Consider the following 19,644-nt stretch of genomic DNA (forward strand, 5'->3'; position numbering starts at 1 on the left):
AGGTGTACCTGGGTGGGGCGGAGGAGGCAGTGGGAGAGGAAGGTCTTGGTTTGGCTTGGAGAGGATGGTGTATCGGGGTGGGGGTGAGGTTGGGAGGGGGGACCGAAGATGTTGCGGAGTTGGTGAGGCTGGGATGGGGGGGTGGGGAAACAAAAGTTTTTGGGGCGGGGGGAGGGGGAGTACAGGGGTATGAGGGTGTAACGGGAATGCGGCAACTTGGGAGGTAGGTATGGGGGAGGAAGGTGTAAGGGAAGGAGCTCGGTGGGGGAAGGACCGGCAGGGGGAAGGAGTTCGTGGAGAGGAAGGAGTTCGGGGGGGAAGAAGTCTGGGGGAGGAAGGAGTCTGGGTGGGGAGGGAGTAAGAGTAGAGGAAGAAGTCCAGTGGGAGGACAGAGTAAGAGTGGAGGTGGGAGTAAGGGTGGGGGCAGATGTCCAGGTGAATGTGCAAGGGAGGGGTCTGTGGAATCAATGACTACCTCCTGGGGAGCGAACTGAGGATGGGCATGGTAGGAGGGAATGGTGAGTGTGAGAGGGGCAAAATAAGCCAGAACGGTGGGAGGGTGAAGGTGAGGGATGATAGCGGTAGAAGGGATGGCGAAGGTGGTTGGTAGGGATTTGGAGGCAGACATGGACTCTGGGGTGGGAAGGAGGAGGTCGGGGAAGTCAATGTGGATGCGGGTGGGGTTCTCGGGCAGGTAGGGAATGTGCACATTCACCTGGACATCCTGGAAAGGAAAGGGTTCTGGTTGCTAGGTGACAGTGGGGAGATGGGAGGTGATGCCAAGGGGGTCAACAGCGATGGGGCAAAGGACATGGGTGACTGGAGAGGGGAAAGGATTGGGGAGATGAGAAGAAGCCTTACTACACCATGTTCTTGAAATCGAAAGTGAGGGGAGCCTCGCGTTGGGCGGGCACTGGTGCTGCATGGGAGTGCGATCAGTGGGTGCCAGAGATGCAGGTCAGCTCAGATGGACAACTGAAGAAGAACCCCAGCAGATAGCATTGAAAATGCTTAGGACATTGAGATGAGTGTGATGGAAGAAGATTCTGCGTGCATGGGAGAATGCTTGCATGAGACTTTGAAAGGCTCTGCCACACGCACACACTTCTCCCTCCAGAATCACTTGTGATCCGGCTGAATGCAGCTGAACTGCTAGTGAGGGGTGATGCAGGGGAGGACTCGCGAAGCCTGTGAGTGAAGCTGAAAGACACCATTACACATTACTCTGAATATATTTTCAGACTATAAAGTGACAAAATTCACCCATGCAACCACTTGCGATCAGAAATTCTCAACTTTTCTAGACCTACCACTTCTTCTGCCCTGACATCTGCAGGAGAGGTGGAGACATCCTGTGCAATGGTTGGCCCTGTTGCCTCTAATGACTTTGGCGTGGGTCCTCTGGAGACGCGAGGCCTTGAAGGCCCTGGCTTGCTTTGGCTGTCCTCTTGTGGGCCAGCTGCTCCCTCTGTGGTGACAGAGGATGAGGTTGTTGGGGTCACAGGCAGAGGGGACTCAGAGGGAGAGGACAGCCTCTGAGATCCCTGAGTGGATGTCCCAGTGGTATCCAGCTGCTGCTCCTCCTCCCTGTGGGTGACCGAGTGCCCCGGCCTGACTCCTTGAGGGATGCATAATTAACGAGGCAGACACGCTGGGAATGGGACGATATGGCGCAAAAAGCCTCCATTGTGGGTAAAACGTCCTTTTCCTGCCCGCTATTGCACTTAGTGAAAATCTGGAATGATTCCACCCTTAGTTGCCTAAGCCCTAAGCTCTGGAATACCCATTCTATGCCTCCCCACCTCTCTACTTCTCTTTCTTCCTTTAAAACACTCCTTAAAACCTATCCCTTTGACAAATAAGCTTTTGGTCTTCTGATAACGTCGCCGTATGATGTTCAATATCATGTTTAGCTTTTAATGCTTCTGTGAAGTATCTTGAGACGCTTTATTAGGCACTGCATAAATTTTAAGTTATTGTTGTTGTGGCTAATGATTTGTTTTAGAAATAAGCTTGATGCAATAACCTCAGTTTTTAAACCATTTACTATGACTATATTTTAAGAAACAGCCACTATATCACAACTGAGCAAAAATACTTTGGGCGAAATTTAATGCCCTTCTGCATGGCGGGTTTGGTGGTGGGGAAGTATTTAATCGGGCAGGAGGGTGGTGGGTGGAGACCCTGCCACAATCCTGCCTCTGCCCCAATTAATCCTTGGTGAGAAGACTCAGGCAGATATAGCGTATCAAATTCATTCAGCAGCGGGTGGGGTCTCACTGTGTAGCTTGTGGGCTCCCAGGGTGGGTTCTTCATTCAACCCACGAGGGTCCCTTGATCAGGCATCCTGATCAGGCACTTCCTGGTCAAGGGACCCAACATTGAGAATGTTGGGGTGGTGGGGGGGGTGGCGCTGAGCCCCCGACCCATACCTGTGCTGCCGATCCCTCTTCCCATGACCCCTGCCACCCCCCAACCCCATCATCATTCACCTGTGGCCTGGGTCCCTTGGCAATTCTGGGCCTTGGGCAACAATGAAGAGTTGGCAGTTTTCAGTGGGCCATGGGGCATTACCTGGGGTAGATCTGCCGCTGCCCAGTTAAGTGTCTGATTGCCTGGTCGCCTGCATTAAATTCCACCCTTTGTTTCTGTCATTGTGGGGTGGTAGTTCCTGCCAGAAAAATTTCAACTACAGTTTTGTTTCCAATGCTGTTCGTAATCAAGGGCACATAAAAGCTGCCTGATGTGACTCGCCCTCTGATTTCCTCCTATTGGGAAGATCCAATCAGCATTTGCAGCTTCTCCTGATGGCAGGTTCTATAAGCATGAATTTGTGTGATGATTTTAAACTGATACCTTTCCCTTAGTATGTGTCTTACAATCTGTTTTGTTTCTCTTTCTCTATCTGTATTGATCAGCATTTTTCTGTCTTTTCTGTATTTCAGGTGTGTGCAATACAGACAACTTCAGTGTACTGTCTGTTACATTAGATTATGGTCCTTTTGGCTTTATGGATTTCTATGATCCTAGTAAGTATCTTATTTCTTCCCTGCAAAACATCTATTAACCTGCACTTTCAATAGCATTGTGCAACTTTTGTGAGGTTCCATGCCATCGTCAGGGTCAGCTGACTCATATAAAAGGAAATTGCAGCCGAGTTATCTTGCAGAACATACTGTTGCATATTTTACATTATTTAAAAAAGATATTCATCTTGGTGGGGTCTTGCTGTCCTAGGCTAGGAAGGAAAAAATTAGTTGGGACTTTCGTTCTTGATTGTTATCCAATGATCATCATTGTTAGATATTGTGCATATTAGGATATTGGTTGTGGATAAAAGTGGCTTCAGCTGTGGTGTTCTTCCCCACACACCACCATCACCACCCCTCCACCATATCTCCACCCATCTCAGTTTATGAATTCAACCAGCTGACAGTGTTTTACTCAAGCATGAAGAATGGTCACTTAGGTATGTATTAGAGGGCCGTCACTGTATGCAGAATTGTTCTTCAGCATGAGTCATTGCCTATGCAGACTTGTTATCCTGTATGAGTCATTAACTTCAGGAAAGGAAATAAGAATGAGAAATTCAACAAATTTATTTGAAGGTAAAATACTACAAATTACAGTTGGGGCATGTGGATTATACATTGAATTAACACCATGTGCTATGGTATCAGGCCAAGGATGCATTTTTTTCAACTTAATTGTGGTTAAAAGATGGGGGATAATTTTTTTTTACTATTTAATAATGTTCCTATTAATAACCATCTAAACAAATTCTAATGTTTCCTGAACCAGATTTTGTGCCAAATACATCTGACGATGAAGGTCGGTACAAGATAGGGAACCAAGTCAATGTTGGGAGATATAATCTCGACAAACTGAGGAAGGCTTTGAATCCTTTATTGGACCTTAAGCAACAGCTGTTGTGAGTAGCACTTCCAGTCATCTATGCCAGCTGACTTCCTAACATAATATAATGACCAGGAGTTGAGCAGTATTTTCCTGTTTGAAAATTAGGCTCCAAGAAGTGTTTACACAAAGTATTTCCTCTAATGTGAACTGGGAATTATAATTAGGAGCAATCTTAGTCCTGTTTATTCTGGAACATGTAATGGTAAGGATAATTGTGAATTTAATGGATTGTTGCCCTGGATTAAAAATTACGCCATTTGGGATTGTATTCTGCTTTATACCCAACCACTACTTGCATTTATCATAGTAAAATATTCCAAGTCAGTTCACAGGCTACTAAGCCATAAGAAAAAAATATGAGGATAGGTGATCAAAAGGTTGGCCAAGTCGGTAGATTTTAAGGTGGAGAGAGAGGGAGCGAGGTTCAGGGAGGGAACTCTAGAGTTTAAAGCCACGGGTGCCAATGGTGGACTGAATGAAATCAGGAACGCGCAAGAGGCCAGAATTCCTTGCAAAGATTTAGTGAAAACGTTTTTCAATGCTATTTTAGCCTTAGCTTTCTCAAAAATTTACATTGGATATTTTACTGAAAAGAATTGTTCAAATTATTTATAGCTGTTTTTCTTATCATGTTTAATCTGGAGTTTGACATCAGATTGAATTTGGATTTCTCTTTCAGTTTCACTTTCTGCAAACGCCTGGGACACATCTTCCAAAATTTTCTGGAAACTATTTCTCCTCCATGCTATGATTACTTGAAAAGTTTGCATATTTTAGTATAATATTGAGTGAACTGATTTCTTAACTGAACTCCTGTTAAATAAACCATAGGCTCCAGGATCATGTTCTTTATCCCAAGTAACCAAATGCAGATCTTTATAAAGCACCTTTTTTGAAATACTTTGCTACTTGAGTACCCAAATCCGCGATGATAACCTACTAAGTACTGTGTTATTAAATTTACAGTACCTCTTCCCCACAGTGTTTTTAATAAATGAAATATACTGCCTATTATGGCCTAACCCATAAAGAACAGCATGGTTCAGCCACATGCTGACTTTAACAAGTGAGTCATTGGGTGAGCCCACTTAAGCCATTAGTAGCTCCACCCTTCTGTTTGCTTTTGATGTGGGACTCTGACTGTACATTTTTCAGAATCAGCCTAATAATTCAGAAATGTTCTGATAAACAGATGGATGTTTGCAGTACTATAACAATGGCATTTATTCCACAAGTTATACATTTTTTAATGTAGAAGATTTTATGAATGTTTCCCAGTGTGTTTGTTTACAATAACATTTGTATTTCTGTCCTTCCTATTTTTGTGTATGATTTCTGTTTTTATTTTTAACTTATTTTGGGTATGACTTTTGTGCTCATCAAGATGGGGAAAAAAATCTTGCTAGTGTTGGGAAATTGTTTAGATGTGTCACTAAGGATAAGGCCTGGACCTGTGAATTTTTATCTCAAGTACCTCCCTACTGACCTATCTCTGGTGAACCCAACTTCAATTCACTGGCCAGGGAGAGGGGATTTGTGCCTTAGTCTCTAGTATGGTTAACCACACCAAAAATAGATTAGTTAAAAAAATTAATTGTTTATTTAGCATCAGGTCTCTCCACATACATAAATCCCAATTCAGGTGGCTTGGTTCAGTAGAAGGCAGGAATATACATACATACAAATTAGGAGCCGGAATAGGCCATTCAGTCCCTCAAGCTTGCTCTGCCATTCAATAAGATCATGGCTGATCTGATTCTGGCGTCAAGCCACATTCCGCCTATACTGATAACCTTTGACTCTCTTGTTAGTCAAAAATCTGCCTACCTCTAAAAATATTCAATGACCCTGCTTCCACCGCTCTCCAGAGAAGAGAGTTCCAAAGACTCATGCAATTATAACCTTTTTCAAATAAGGAGACCAAAATATACACCGTACTCGAGGTGTGGTCTCATCATAACCTGTGCAACTGTTATAATTAGAAAACATCCCTACTTTTATATTCCATTCCATTGAGTGCGTGGGCAAAGATCTGGAAAATGGAGTTTAATATGGGAAAATGTGAAGTTGTTCACTTTGGGAGGAAGAACAAAAAATCAGAGTATTACTTAAATGGAGAATGGCTGCATAATTATGAGGTCAGAGAGATTTCGGTGTTCTAGTACAAAAAGTTAGTATGCAGATACAGCAAGTAATTAAGAAGGCTAATGGAATGCTATCCTTTATTATGAGAGGGATTGAAGATAAAAGTATGGATGTTATGCTTCCGCTATACAGGATGTTGGTGAGACTTCACCTTGAATACTGTGTGCAGTTTTGGTCTCCTTATTTAAGGAAGGATGTAAATGCAGTGGAGGTGGTTTGGAGGAGGTTTGCTAGGTTGATACCTGGAATGGATGGGTTGTCTTATGTGGAAAGGTTGGACAGACTGGGCTTATTTCCACTGGAGTTTAGAAGAGTGAAGGGTGATTTGATTGAAGTATACAAGATCCCGAATGGCCTTAACAAGGTGGACATCGAAAGGATGTTGCTTCTTGTGGGTGAGTCCAGAACTAGGGGGCACTGTTTTAAAATTAGGGGGTGTGCTTTTAAGACAGAGATGAGGAGAAATTTTTTCTTTGAGGGTTGTGTGATTTTGGAACTTTCTGCCTCAGAAGGCGGAGATGGGATCATTGAATATTTTTATGGCAGAGGTAGATAGATTCTTGTTAGGCAAGGGAATCAAAGGTTATCGGGGGTAGATGGGAATGTGGAAATTGAAACTCAAGAAGATCAGCCATGATCTTCAGCACGTAGTCACTCAGCAGAACCTCTTTCCTAGTTCTACCTATGTCATTGGTACCTACATAGACCACAACCTCTGTATCCTCCTACTTGCACTACAAGTTCCTCTCCACTCCAGAGCAGATGTCCCGAACTCTGGCGCCAGGCAGACAACACAGCCGTCTGGACTCCTGCTCTTGGCTGCAGAGAAGTTTGTCCATCCTCCTGATTATACTGCCCCCTACCCCTACTACATTCCTATTAACTCCCCCTGCTTGAATGGCTTACTGAACCATGATGCCATGGTCACTTTGCTCATTCACCCTGCGGCCACCACTTTCATCCATGCAGGCTGCAAGAACCTCAAACTTGTAGGACAATTGCAAATACTGAGGCTCTTCCATTTCTACCTTCTCGGTCCCCATACCTGCCTCACTCGCAGTCACACCCCCGTGTCCCTGACCACTGACTAAATGAGAAGACCGTATCCTAAGAGCTATGACTGCCTCCTAGTACAAAGTATCCAGGTAACTTTCCTCCTCCCTGATGCATCACAGTGTCCGCAGTTCAGCTCCAGCGCAATGACTGTGAGCCGAAGAACCTCAAGCCGCAGAGATTCACTGCAGATGTGTTTACCCTGCATCCAGGAGCGCCCTCATTCTGCTATCACAACACATCATCTACCCTGCCATCTTTATTATGTGTTAATTTATTTTTCTTAATTTATAGTTAACATGCACTGCACCCCCAATAACCTTTACTACTGTTGGTAAACCGTATTACAACTAATAAAGTCTTACAATTAATAATCAATGACATTAGTTTTGAAGGTAACTGAGCAAAATATTCACCAACCAATCACTTAACTGTTTTCTTGTGATGTTATACTTTGATTTCCCTCACAATGCAGTCGCTCCGCTCTGGTGCCACAGTCTGGACTGGAATGGATAGCTCTTAGGTGCTACTGACTGTTTCTGGGTCCTCTTTTCACCCAATCTTCTAGGTGCTGCTGATTGCCGCTGGGTATTCTTTTCATCCACTCAGAGAGGAAATGTAATAGAGCAATTTACACACATAGCAACAATCTAGCTAAAAGACTATAATGTCTGCAATCAGGCAGCTAAGGATCATCTCCTGCTAAGTGCTCTCATCCTGCAACACTTTCTGCTTCTTAAATTTGTTCCCTCTTAGTAATCTGTTACTTTTTTCTCCCATAGCACCTGGCTCATTCTAAGTGGAGCCCCGATGTGCTAATGGAAGTTTGTCCCTTTTCAAACATAAATGGTTAAATTAGGAAGGATGAAGTCCCATTATTATGCAACAGTGAAGGTAATTTTAATTTCAAAGATGGATGAGTTGGATGTGGATACGAAGTAAATAAATTTTAAAATCTCAAAACTGACCACAACCTTACCACTTACATTTTAACATTTTAACAAATTCACGTTCAGGAGTCTGGACAACCAGTAAATGTTTTAAGGAAGCTGCTTGCTTCCATTTTTACCGTCTTTTTTACCCATTTTGTCTGGGTATCTAGAGGCTTGCAAAACACAACAAATAAAAGGAGGCTAGAATGTCTGGATCCATAAGGTAAGTGCATGTGGGCCAGGAAGAGCCGAAATGTTTCCTTTAGGCTCAACAAGCTTACCTGCTTCCTTTCCTGCACTTATCCAACCCTCACAACCCCATTGCTCTCCAACTATGCCTCCAATTCCCCCCACCTCCACAATTTCTCACCCCTGACCATGATCACTCCATTGCCAGTGATCTCTCCCCTGACTGCGATCTCTTCCTTTGACTGCAGTCACTTTCCAGTCTTCAATCTCAACCAATCTCAAACCAAATTTCTTTATTTGACTGCAATTTCTTACCTTGACTACAATCTTTGCTCAACTACGATTTCTTCCGTTGATGACCATCTATTTCCCTGACCAAGATATTTTTTCCCACCAACCTATCCACGATCTCTTTTCCTACCCTGCCATCCATGATTCCACCATTCCCCCCAATTATGGTATCTCACTCCATCTCAACTGTAGCCTCGTGTCGCAGGCTTACCGGCTGGAGGCTAGATGTTGGATTGGAAACCTGGTGAGAAAAGCTTGTGGTGTTAATTTCAGCAGAATGTCTGGGAGACCTTTACTTCTGGGTTTTCTGTCCAAAACTCCACTCTCCCTGTAAATAACAGAGCCAATGCTGCAGCAGTGAAGTGCCCTCATCAAGATGCAAACCTATTTTATGGTCTTGAGTGCCATGTCTGTGTTTATATACTTATACCCAGTGTAAGTAGCCATATATGGTATCTACTAATGGAAACGTAAGCACTTTTATTGTGTTTCAGTGTAGTTTATAGAGCAAGATACTTTGTTGTTAATTGAGTATCCAGTGTGGATGGGGTGCTCGAGTTATTGAGACAGTTCCACTGCTGTTAAATTTTGGTTGTTAACTGTTAAACTGACTCCTTGGGTGGACTTTAAATAAAAAATCATTTGGAAAGGGAAAACTGGGACTATATTCATCCCCACTACATGTACATATAATATATAGTTGATGAGTAATATAATGTTGGTACCATTGAATGTTTTTTTTTTCACCTAATAGAGTTGATTTTTCAGGTTGTCTACTGGATGTTCACATTGAAGAATGGTGGGCATTTGGTGAACAACTTTTCCAAAGCATACTCGTGGCATATAAGGGCTCAGAAACCTAACCCAAAGAGTGCCAAATATTAAACTTCTTACAGCCAGTAGGTGAAGGAAACCAAAGGTCAATCTTTACTGAGTTTTAGATTATTCAAAAAGTGAGACATTACAAATGTATAGCTCCTAACTCTACAAACCCCCCCCACCCCCACCAATGTCAATAAATGTCTCTTTATATATGCACAAGTAATTATCCAATGTGTGCCCCCTCAACTGTGTACACTGAACTTTAACTTATACAATTCACAGATTCTCTTTTTTTCTTCTTTAACTAAAACTTAACAAGTAATATTCTTACAAAAATACATCAAAACAAATCAAAGAAGAAAAAAGCTGATTCTCCGTATTCTCTATAAAGCACTACTTTACAAGACCGCCCTCTTCTGGAACCTGTGAGTCGAACTATCCTGTTGATATCTGAATTTGGTCTTTGTTGTACCTTTGCCTCAGGAACACAAATAGTCCCTTGGTAATACAAAACTTGAGTATTTCTGAGAAAAGAGACATGCTGTCAAAGTTTTTTGTCTTGCACTCATCAGAACAGATGCAATTAACTAATCTTAGTCCCTACCAGGGCAGGGGGATTTTGGATTCCTCTCATAGAGCAATTGATAGGGACTATACCCTCCAATCATCTGAAATTAATTCTTTTCATGAGCTGCTCATGCCAGTGCAGTTGTCAACTTGTAGTTTGGTTGATCTGTGAAGATTTTATGCAGCAATTCCTCTATTACCATGTGATTCCTTTCACAGGGTCCTATGGCTGAAAGGACTTTCAGCTGTGTTATTCATTACCACAATGTTCATTTTTCTCACACGTTTTGAAACACGTCATTAGCAAATTCCCCTCCATTATCAGTCAGAAACAGCTAGTGCTCCAAACACAGTTCCTATCATTTCTCCATGAATTTATTTACAATCATTCTTTTGTCCTCACCACGTATTATTGTAGAAAGACTAAATCTGGTTACCATGCCTGTAAAATATAGAATGAAAATATTCCTGTCTTTGCCTCATACCTTTAGATCCATGGCAACTACCTAGTTAAAGGTCATATGCCAACGAAAAGTTTACAATAGGATGTGTTGGTGTCCTCCGATACTTATTACATATTCCACATTTTGCACTAATCTCTTCGATGAGCCTTGAATGTTTGTCATCAAGCATACCTACATCTTGTAGCAGAATTTTTAATCTTTGACAAGAAGGGTGAGCAAATTATATGTGCAGCTTTAAAACAGTTTGCTTTTTATCTTTCTGATTCTTATCTCCTGACCGCATTAGTTCTCTAACATTCCGATTAGAAACATCAAGTTTGCAAATAGTCGCTTGGTAGTATGAACTTGATTATTGCTGAAAAAAAAGACATGCTGTCGAAGCTATTCATCTTGCACTCATCAGGACAGACACAAGAATGCCAATTTTAAGGGGATACAATAATATCCTGATTTGGGTAAAATACAGATCCATTGACTTTCCAAAAACAATTGCTTTATAATGCTCTATGTTCAGTTTAATTTGTGCCTTTTTCATGGAAGGCTTACTTAACAGCAAAGGTATCTCACTAGAGTACTAATGAAGTGGCTTGCTTTGACCATTTTGTATAGAATCACCACTCTTTTTAGTGACCTCAATGTGTTGTCATCCCCGAACTGAAAATAAGTAGAATTTTCATATTCCCTGACCTTATGTTGATCCTCACTACTGAGTGAATCTAGATAACATTTTAATCAGTCTATTCCCCATATTTTCGAGGTGCAATCATTATCTAACACCACACAGTTAAATGAATCTGTGACTGATACGCTCATCACCGGACTAGCTTCTTGTGACTACTACAATTCCTTCAGACTGATCATTTTCATCATCTTCAGCCTACGAATTCCTTGTGTCATTCGCCACTTCAGGAACCCCGCTGCTTCTCTTTGGGCAGTTCATCACATCATGATATTTTGAGTCACACCTGAAGCACCTGTTAACTGTTTCCCGGGCCTTCATGGGGTCCATTCACCTACTATTGCTGCTGTGACCCTGTTGTCTGCTGGTATCCAGATCTGCTAGAAGTGCTCTCATCTTCATATCTCCTCTCTATAACTCTTCCTTTGTACTGACACCTGTGTCCAATATATGGACAATCTTGAAATGTGACAGTCATTGAGTCCTCCATTCTTTGTAACATGCCGAAATGCCCCATTTGTGCCGTCAAGGCTGCTGAAAATTATTGCTTCCCAGAATTTCTTTCAAGGCAGCAGACAGCAGATATCTGCTCCAAATGGGAGTTTCTTTCTGAGAACTAAACCCCAATTAAGACCAGGACCTTGTCCACCTGTGACATCTTAACACAATCAAGAAATTTAAATGCGAACTCTAAACAAGGAATGTCCAAATTGAATTTCTGCAATCTTTTGTACAGTCTGTTAAAGTCCATAATATATTCCTCCATGGAATGATCGTATGTCTTTCAAAATCTAATCATGGCTCATAGGCATCCAATAGATTATCTTTCTGGTAAATTTCATCCATGTAACTTAATAGAAGAACCAAATAGAACCTAACGTTCCTCAGTATCTGACTGACAGGCTTCCAGCTCTCAAAATACTTTGCTCCTGATCCTACTTTTCTCAGGAAGCAACAATGTCAAGTCCATACCTGTTTCCTCCTTGGTAGAGACGTAACCGGTGTTTACATATTCACCTCAATCTTCCACTGGTCATAAGGTTCAGACTCTGAAAACATTGGCAGATAATCATACCCTGACAATTTAGAGTTGCTTTCAGCCATTCTTCACAAAACCTATCTTAAAAAACATTTTTCTTAGTTTCCAACCTTCACCTTTAGGCACCCATTCCATGCTACCATGTTTAACTTCTTAACAGCCAGTTTGTGAAGGAGGACAAACAAACATAACTCAATCTTAAATCAGTTAGATTTATTCATAAATTGAGACATTACAAATATATAGCTCCTAACTCTACAACTCATCACCAGTATCAATAAGTGTCTATTTATATGTGCGCAAATATCCAATGAGTGCCCTTCACCTGTGTACACTTAACTTATACAATTAACACCAAGCGCCTTCTCAAGGGCAATTAGAGATGAGCAGTAAGTGCTGGCCTTGCTGGCGATGCTCACATCCCATGAATGAATTAGAAAAATTATTTTAAGACTTCACAAAATGTATCTTAAAATGGAATTGAGGCAAATAAGGATTTTGTTATTGAATATTCAATGAAGAGTGTGGAGGGCATGCCAGGAGCAGCATCAGGCATACATAAAAATGAGGGGCAGAATTTTCCCGTCGGCAATTTGGGGGCGGGGCCCACTCACCGACGGGAAAATGACACGGGATGACGTTGGGATGACGTCATCCCGGTCCATTTAAATATTGAGGAAGGCGGGTGGACAGCGAAATCAGCTGTCCACCCGCCGACCTGTCAATAGCCAATTAAGGCCATTGACAGGATGATTAAGATAATTAAAGACTCTGCCCGTCCAATCTTAAAGCTGGCGGGCAGGCCAGTAGCCCCAGCGAGCTTCTGATAATACATGAAACCTCATCCACTGGCGGGATAAGGTTTCACGTCCGTTTTTAAAAACTTTAATAAAGTTTATGTCCTTTTTATTAACATTTCCCATCTCGTGTGACATTGTCACATGAGGGGGACATATTAATAATTTTTCTATTTTTCTATTTTTGATGTTTTTTACACTGTCAGTAATCTCCCTGAGACAGCACTTAGTCTCAGGGAGCAGTGCGCTCTTGCGCGCATACGCGAAAGAGCGCACTTTGACAGATAGGGAATCCTTCCACTCCCCGCACAGGAAGCGAATAGCACTTCCTATCGGGCAGGCCGCTGGGCGGGCCTTAATTGGCCCGCCCACTCAAAATGGCGGCGGGCTCCATTTCCGCGGCAGAGTTCAGCTGCCCGCCCGCCGCCGTGCCGGTGGGGCCCACCCGCCCATCAAGGTAAAAATTCTGGCCGAGATTTCAACCTGGTGAAGCTACAACACAGGACTACTTATGTGCCAAACAGCATTAGCAGCAAGCGATAGAGCTAAGCGATTCCACAACCAAGGGATCAGAATCTAAGCTCTGCAGTCCTGCCACATGCAGCCGTAAATGGTGGTGGACAATTAAACAACTCACTGGAGGAGGAGGCTCCACAAATATCTCCATCTTCAATGATGGGGAGCCCAGCACATCAGTGCAAATGATAAGGCTGAAGCATTTGCAACAATCTTCAGCCAGAAATGCCAAATGGATAATCCAACTCGACCTCTTCTGTAGGTACCCAGCATCACAGATGCCAGTCTTCAACCAATTCAATTCACTCCATGTGATATCAAGAAATGGGTGAAGGCACTGGATACTGCAAAGACTATGGGCCTTGACAATGTTCTGGCAATAGTACTGAAGTCCTGTGCTCCAGAACTTTCCGTGCCCCTAGCCAAGCTATTCCAGTACAGCTACAACACTGGCATCTACCCGGCAATGTGAAAAATTGCCCAAGTATGTCCTGTACATGAAAAGCAGGACAAATCCGACCCATCCAATTACCACCCCATCAGTCTACTCTCGAACATCAGTAAAATCAACAGTGCTATCAAGGGGCAGTTGCTTAGGAGTAACTTGCTCACCGATATTCAGTTTGGGTTTTTCCAGGGCCACTCAGCTCCTGACCTCATTACAGCCTTGGTTCAATCTTGGCCAAAACAGCTGAACTCCAGAGGTGATGTGAGAATGACTGCCCTTGACATCAAGGCAGCATTTGACTGAGTGTAGCATCAGGCATACCTAAAAATGAGGCTTTAGCCTGGTGAAGCTACAACACAGGACTACTTGCATGCCAAACAGCATAAACAGCAAAGCGATAGATAGCGCTAAGTACATGGGATTGTGGCTAATACATTAGCGGGATTGAGAATTGGTTAACAGACAGGAAACAGAGAGTAGGAATAAGTGGGTCTTTTTTGGAATGGCAGGCGGTGACTGTTGAGGTATTGCAAGGACCAGTGCATGGGCCCCAGCTATTCACAATATATATCAATGATTTGGATGAGGGAACCAAATGTAATATTTCCAAGTTTGCTGACAACACAAAACTAGCTGGGAATGTGAGTGGTGAGGAGGATGTTAAGTGGCTTCAAGGCAAGTTAGACAAGTTGAGTGGGCAAATACATGGCAGATATGGTATAACGTGAATAAGTGTGAAGTTATCCACTTCGGTAGGAAAAGCAGAATGGCAGAGTATTATTTCAATGCTGATAGTTGGGAAATGTTGATGTACAAAGGGACCTAGGTGCCCTTGTACACCAGTCACTGAAAACAAGCATGCAGTTGCAGCAAGCAGTTAAGAAGGCAAATGGTATTCTGGCCTTCATTGTGAGAGGACTGAGTACAGGAGCAAGGATGTCTTACTGCAGCTGCACAGGGCCTTGGTGAGACCACACCTGGAGTATTGCATGCAGTTTTGGCCTCCTTACCTAAGAAAGGATATACTTATCACAGAGGGAGTGCAACGAATGTTCACCAGACTATTCCTGGGATGGCAGGATTGTTGCATGAGAAGAGATTGGGTCAACTAGGCCTGTATTCACTGGAGTTTAGAAGAATGAGAGGGGATCTCATTGAAACGTGTAAAATTCTGACAGGGCTGGACAGACTGGATGCAGGGATGATGTTTCCTCTGGCTGGGGGTTCTAGAACAAGGGGTCACAATCTCAGGATATGGGATAGGCCATTTAGGATTGAGATGAGGAGAAACTTCTTCACCCAGAGGCTGGTAAACCTGTGGAATTCTCCACCACAGAGGCCTGTGGAGGTCAAGTGACTGAATATGTTTAAGAAGGAAATAGATAGATTTCTAGACTCTAAAGGCATCAAGGGGTATGGAGAGAAAACGGGAGTATGGCCTTGAGATAGAGGATCAGCCATGATTATATTGAATGGTGGACCAGACTTAAAGGGCCAAATGACCTACTCCTGCTTCTATGTTTCTGTCAAAGAGCCCTTGTAAAACTGGAGTCAATGGGAGTCAGGGGGAAACTCTCCACTGGTTGGAGTCATACCTGACACAAATGTTGTTTTTATTGGAGGTCAATCATCTCAGTTCCAGGACATCACTGTAGGAGTTCCTCAAGATAGTGTCCTTGGCCCAACCAACTTCGCTGCTTCATCATTGACCTTCCTTCCATCGTTAAGCTCAGAAGTGGGCATGTTCGTTGATGATTGCTCAATGTTCAGCACCATTCGCAACTCCTCAGATACTGAAGCAGCCCATGTCCAAATGCAGCAAGATCTGGACAATATCCAGGCTTAGGCTGACAAGTGGCAATAACATTTGCGCCACACAAGTGCCAGGCAATGAACATCTCCAACAAGAGAGAATCTAACCATTGCCCCTTGACATTCAATGGCATTACCATCGCTGAATCCCCCACTATCAACATCTTGGGAGTTACCATTGACCAGAAACTGAACTGGACTAGCCATCTAAATACTGTGGGTGGAAGAGCAGGTCAGAGACTAGGAACCTTGCAGCGAGTAACTCACCTCCTGACTCCCTAAAGTCTGTCCACCATCTACAAGGCACAAGTCAGGAGTCTGATGGAACACTCTCCACTTGCCTGGATGAGTACAACTCCAACTACACTTAAGAAGCTTGACACCATCCAGAACAAAGCAACCCGCTTGATTGGCACCCATCCACAAACATTTACTCCCTCCACCACCGACAGTGGCAGCAATGTGTACCATATACAGGGTATACTGCAGAAACTCACCAAGCCTCCTTAGACAGCACCTTCCAAACCTACGACCACTATCATCTAGAAGGACAAGGGCAGCAGACACATGTGAACACCACCACCTGGAAATTCCCTTCCAAGCCACTCACCATCCTGACTTGGAAATATATTAATGTTCCTTCACTGTTGCTGGGTCAAAAGCCTGAAACTCCCTCCCTAACAGCACTGTGGGTGTACCTACACTACATGGATTGCAGTGGTTAAAGAAGGCAGTTCACCACCACCTTCTCAAGAGCAATTAGGGACGGACAATACATTCTAGGCAGCAATTACCCACATCCTGCAAATGAATAAAAAATAATAGATTTGATTTTGATCAAATATCATCTTCAGTTCTAAAGCCACCTACCCCTTAAACGCGCAAATCAGTTCAAAGCAGTATGTATGGTCACCTTTTTTGAGGAACGTTAAAAGCAAAACCCTTTAACTCAGTAAAGTTATCGTTGTCATGATCTATAACTCCTTTATCAGAGAGCATGACTGGGTGACTTGATCTCATGATTAGCCAATACTGCTGTTTATCAGAAGGCATGGAAGTAGCACTGTTCAGATTTTTATTTCCACCATGTTTAAGGGCCAAACTATACAGAATGATAACGTGTGACAAAAACATGCACAAAAAGTATACATTAAAACTTTAAATGTTAAGACTTTAAACAGTTTATAGAAAGATAGGACACAATGATTTTGTGGTAAAAACACAATAAATTACTTAGTGCGAGCAATGCCATAAGTGTCCTACCACAACCTAAAACCTAAAATAAGACATAATTCAATTTCCCGCTTGCAATATTTTTGACAAAATGTTACTTGTTTTCTATTGGATTTCTAGGGCTGAACAAATATTAGAAGGGTATCCTGGTCTTTATCAAACCGGGTAAGTGTTAATTTTCATTTATATGAGGAGATAATTATTATTAGTAAATAATCAATTATTTTTCAGGGTAGTCACTGTGGCTATTTAGGTAACATGGCAATGAATGTGCATGCAGCAAGTTCCCCAATCTGTAAAGGAAAGTATGAACCAATTAATCTGTTTTAATTGAAGAATGATGTTAGCCTTAGCACCAGTAGACCTTACTGAACTTCTTTGCATTTTGTGCTTAACGAGCAGCTATATAGGCCCATTTCTAAGTCTCTTCTGAAAGATGGCCTTCCTCTGTGCTGCACTGAAATGTTTTTCAGGATTATATGCTCAAACCCTACAGTAGGGTTTGAACTCATAACTTCCCAAATCTGAGCTGAAACTGTTGCCAGTGACCCAAACTGCCATAGCACAGGGACACCCAAGGAGAGGAAAAAAAAGAACAGTTAAATAAATTCCAGCATGAATGAATGTATCACAGAACACCTTAAAACCCAATTTTGACTGCTGCACTGACACAGTAGTTAAATGCTTTGTATAGTGTCATGCTAAGCCATACAGAGCAGGAAAGTCAGTAAATCAAAGCTTGAGCTGTGGTCGGTCATAATTTTTTTCTTAGCCTTTCATGGAACATGGGCACTGTTGACAAGGTCACCATTTTAGTTGCCCATCCCTAATTGCCTTTGAACTGAGTGACTTGCTAGGCATTTTCAGAGGGCAATTAAGAGTCAACCACATGGTTGTGCTTTGGAGTTTGGGTAAGGACAGCAGATTTCCTCCTCTAAAGGAAGGGCATTAGTAAACCAGATGGGTTTTCACAACAATCAATGATAGCTTCATGTTCACCATTACTGAGACTAGCTTTATATTCCCAGATTTATTTATTGAATTTAAATTCCACCAGCTGCCAGGGTGGAAGTTGAACCCATGAGCCCAGAGCATTAGGCTGGGCCTCTGCATTACCAGGCCAGTAATGTTACCATTATGCTACCCCTGCCAATGTCTTGCTCAAGGGGCATTCTAAGGAATAATATACTGCACCACAAAGTGATGGTTTGCAGGCCTGGTACTTTATGATTCCCCATAAATCAGATCTCAGTTTTAACTGTGCATGTGTTTAAAGTGATGACCAAGTATTTCATAACAAGAAGGAGGTTAAAAATGAGCTGTTGGGCAGTAGTTTGATTAAAGGGTTCTATTTTAGCAGAGCCCTTTCCAATAATGGGTAAAAGGTCAGCAAACCCTGCATCCTAATAGCATTCCACTGCCTGTTTATGTTGGAAACCATTAATACCCAGCTCAATTGATATCCTACAGTTTGGAGGTTCACACACCCATTCAGCAGTAAGTTTGCTGATGGATACAGGCATTAAGGAAATTGAACCACAGGTGGCTGTAGACTGTGTTATGAGACACTGATATTGATTCGCAAATGAAGAATGGTTGAGTGAAGACATCAAGAGCAATCACAGAATCACACAGAATTACAGAATCACAGTGCAGAAGAGGCTCTTTGGCCCATCGAGTCTGCACCGACATGAGAGAAACACCTGACCTACCTACCTAATCCCATTTACCAGCACTTGGCCCATAGCCTTGAATGTTATGACGTGCCAAGTGCTCATCCAGGTACTTTTTAAAGGATGTGAGGCAAACTGGCCTCCACCACCCTCCCAGGCAGTGCATTCCAGACCGTCACCACCCTCTGGGTAAAAAAGTTTTTCCTCACATCCCCCCTAAATCTCCTGCCCCTCACCTTGAGTTTATGCCCCCTCGTGACTGACCCTTCAACTAAGGGGAACAGCTGCTCCCTATCCACCCTGTCCATGCCCCTCATAATCTTGTACACCTCGATCAGGTCGCCCCTCAGTCTTCTCTGCTCCAACGAAAACAACCCAAGTCTATCCAACCTCTCTTCATAACTTAAATGTTTCATCCCAGGCAACATCCTGGTGAATCTCCTCTGCACCCCCTCCAGTGCAATCACATCCTTCCTATAATGTGGCGACCGGAGCTGCACACAGTACTCCAGCTGTGGCCTCACCAAGGTTCTATACAACTCCTGCATGACCTCCCTACTTTTGTAATCTATGCCTCGATTGATAAAGGCAAGTGTCCCATATGCCTTTTTCACCACCCCACTAACATGCCCCTCCGCCAGCTTTTAGCACACATTCTTACACAGTTTGAAATACTATTAAAGCTTACCGAGTTTATTTGATCTTCACATGTGGCTTTAGAGAGTGTGAAAATTGGGTTCTGTAATGAAATGTTGGATGAAGATTTTACCCCCTTCCTCCAGTTTTCCCCCTGATCTTTTACCTCACCTTTCCTGAAAGTAATGAATCATATTGGGAGTACTGATCTAAAATTCGGAACATAAAGGTATTATATATTTTACATGAAGCAAAGGCGCACATTGACTAAGAAGTTGGATCCCTTGCTTGAACAAACTATTGGGCAGATAGAATGGTTTTGCAATACATCTTTGCAGATCCTGGAAAAAGATGATGTAATAGATTTATTTTTGTACTCAATCTGGAAGTAGGAGATCCAAAAGACTATACTGTAAAAGTGTAAGCTTGC

At 42.8% G+C, this 19,644-nt stretch overlaps 1 protein-coding gene across 1 annotated transcript in view; it reads left to right on the top strand.

The window, feature by feature from the left end:
* Positions 1-19,644, top strand: part of LOC144678149 (protein nucleotidyltransferase YdiU-like) — a 126,130-nt gene that overhangs the window by 70,568 nt on the left and 35,918 nt on the right. Inside the window, exons 11-13 of the mRNA XM_078538042.1 lie at positions 2,946-3,029; positions 3,802-3,931; positions 17,026-17,070. Of these exons, the coding sequence (XP_078394168.1) occupies positions 2,946-3,029; positions 3,802-3,931; positions 17,026-17,070 (259 nt within the window). The remainder of the gene's footprint in view (positions 1-2,945; positions 3,030-3,801; positions 3,932-17,025; positions 17,071-19,644) is intronic.

The sequence above is a fragment of the Cetorhinus maximus genome, chromosome 3 (genome assembly GCF_964194155.1).
Source record: "Cetorhinus maximus chromosome 3, sCetMax3.hap1.1, whole genome shotgun sequence".
Classification (NCBI taxonomy): domain Eukaryota; kingdom Metazoa; phylum Chordata; class Chondrichthyes; order Lamniformes; family Cetorhinidae; genus Cetorhinus; species Cetorhinus maximus.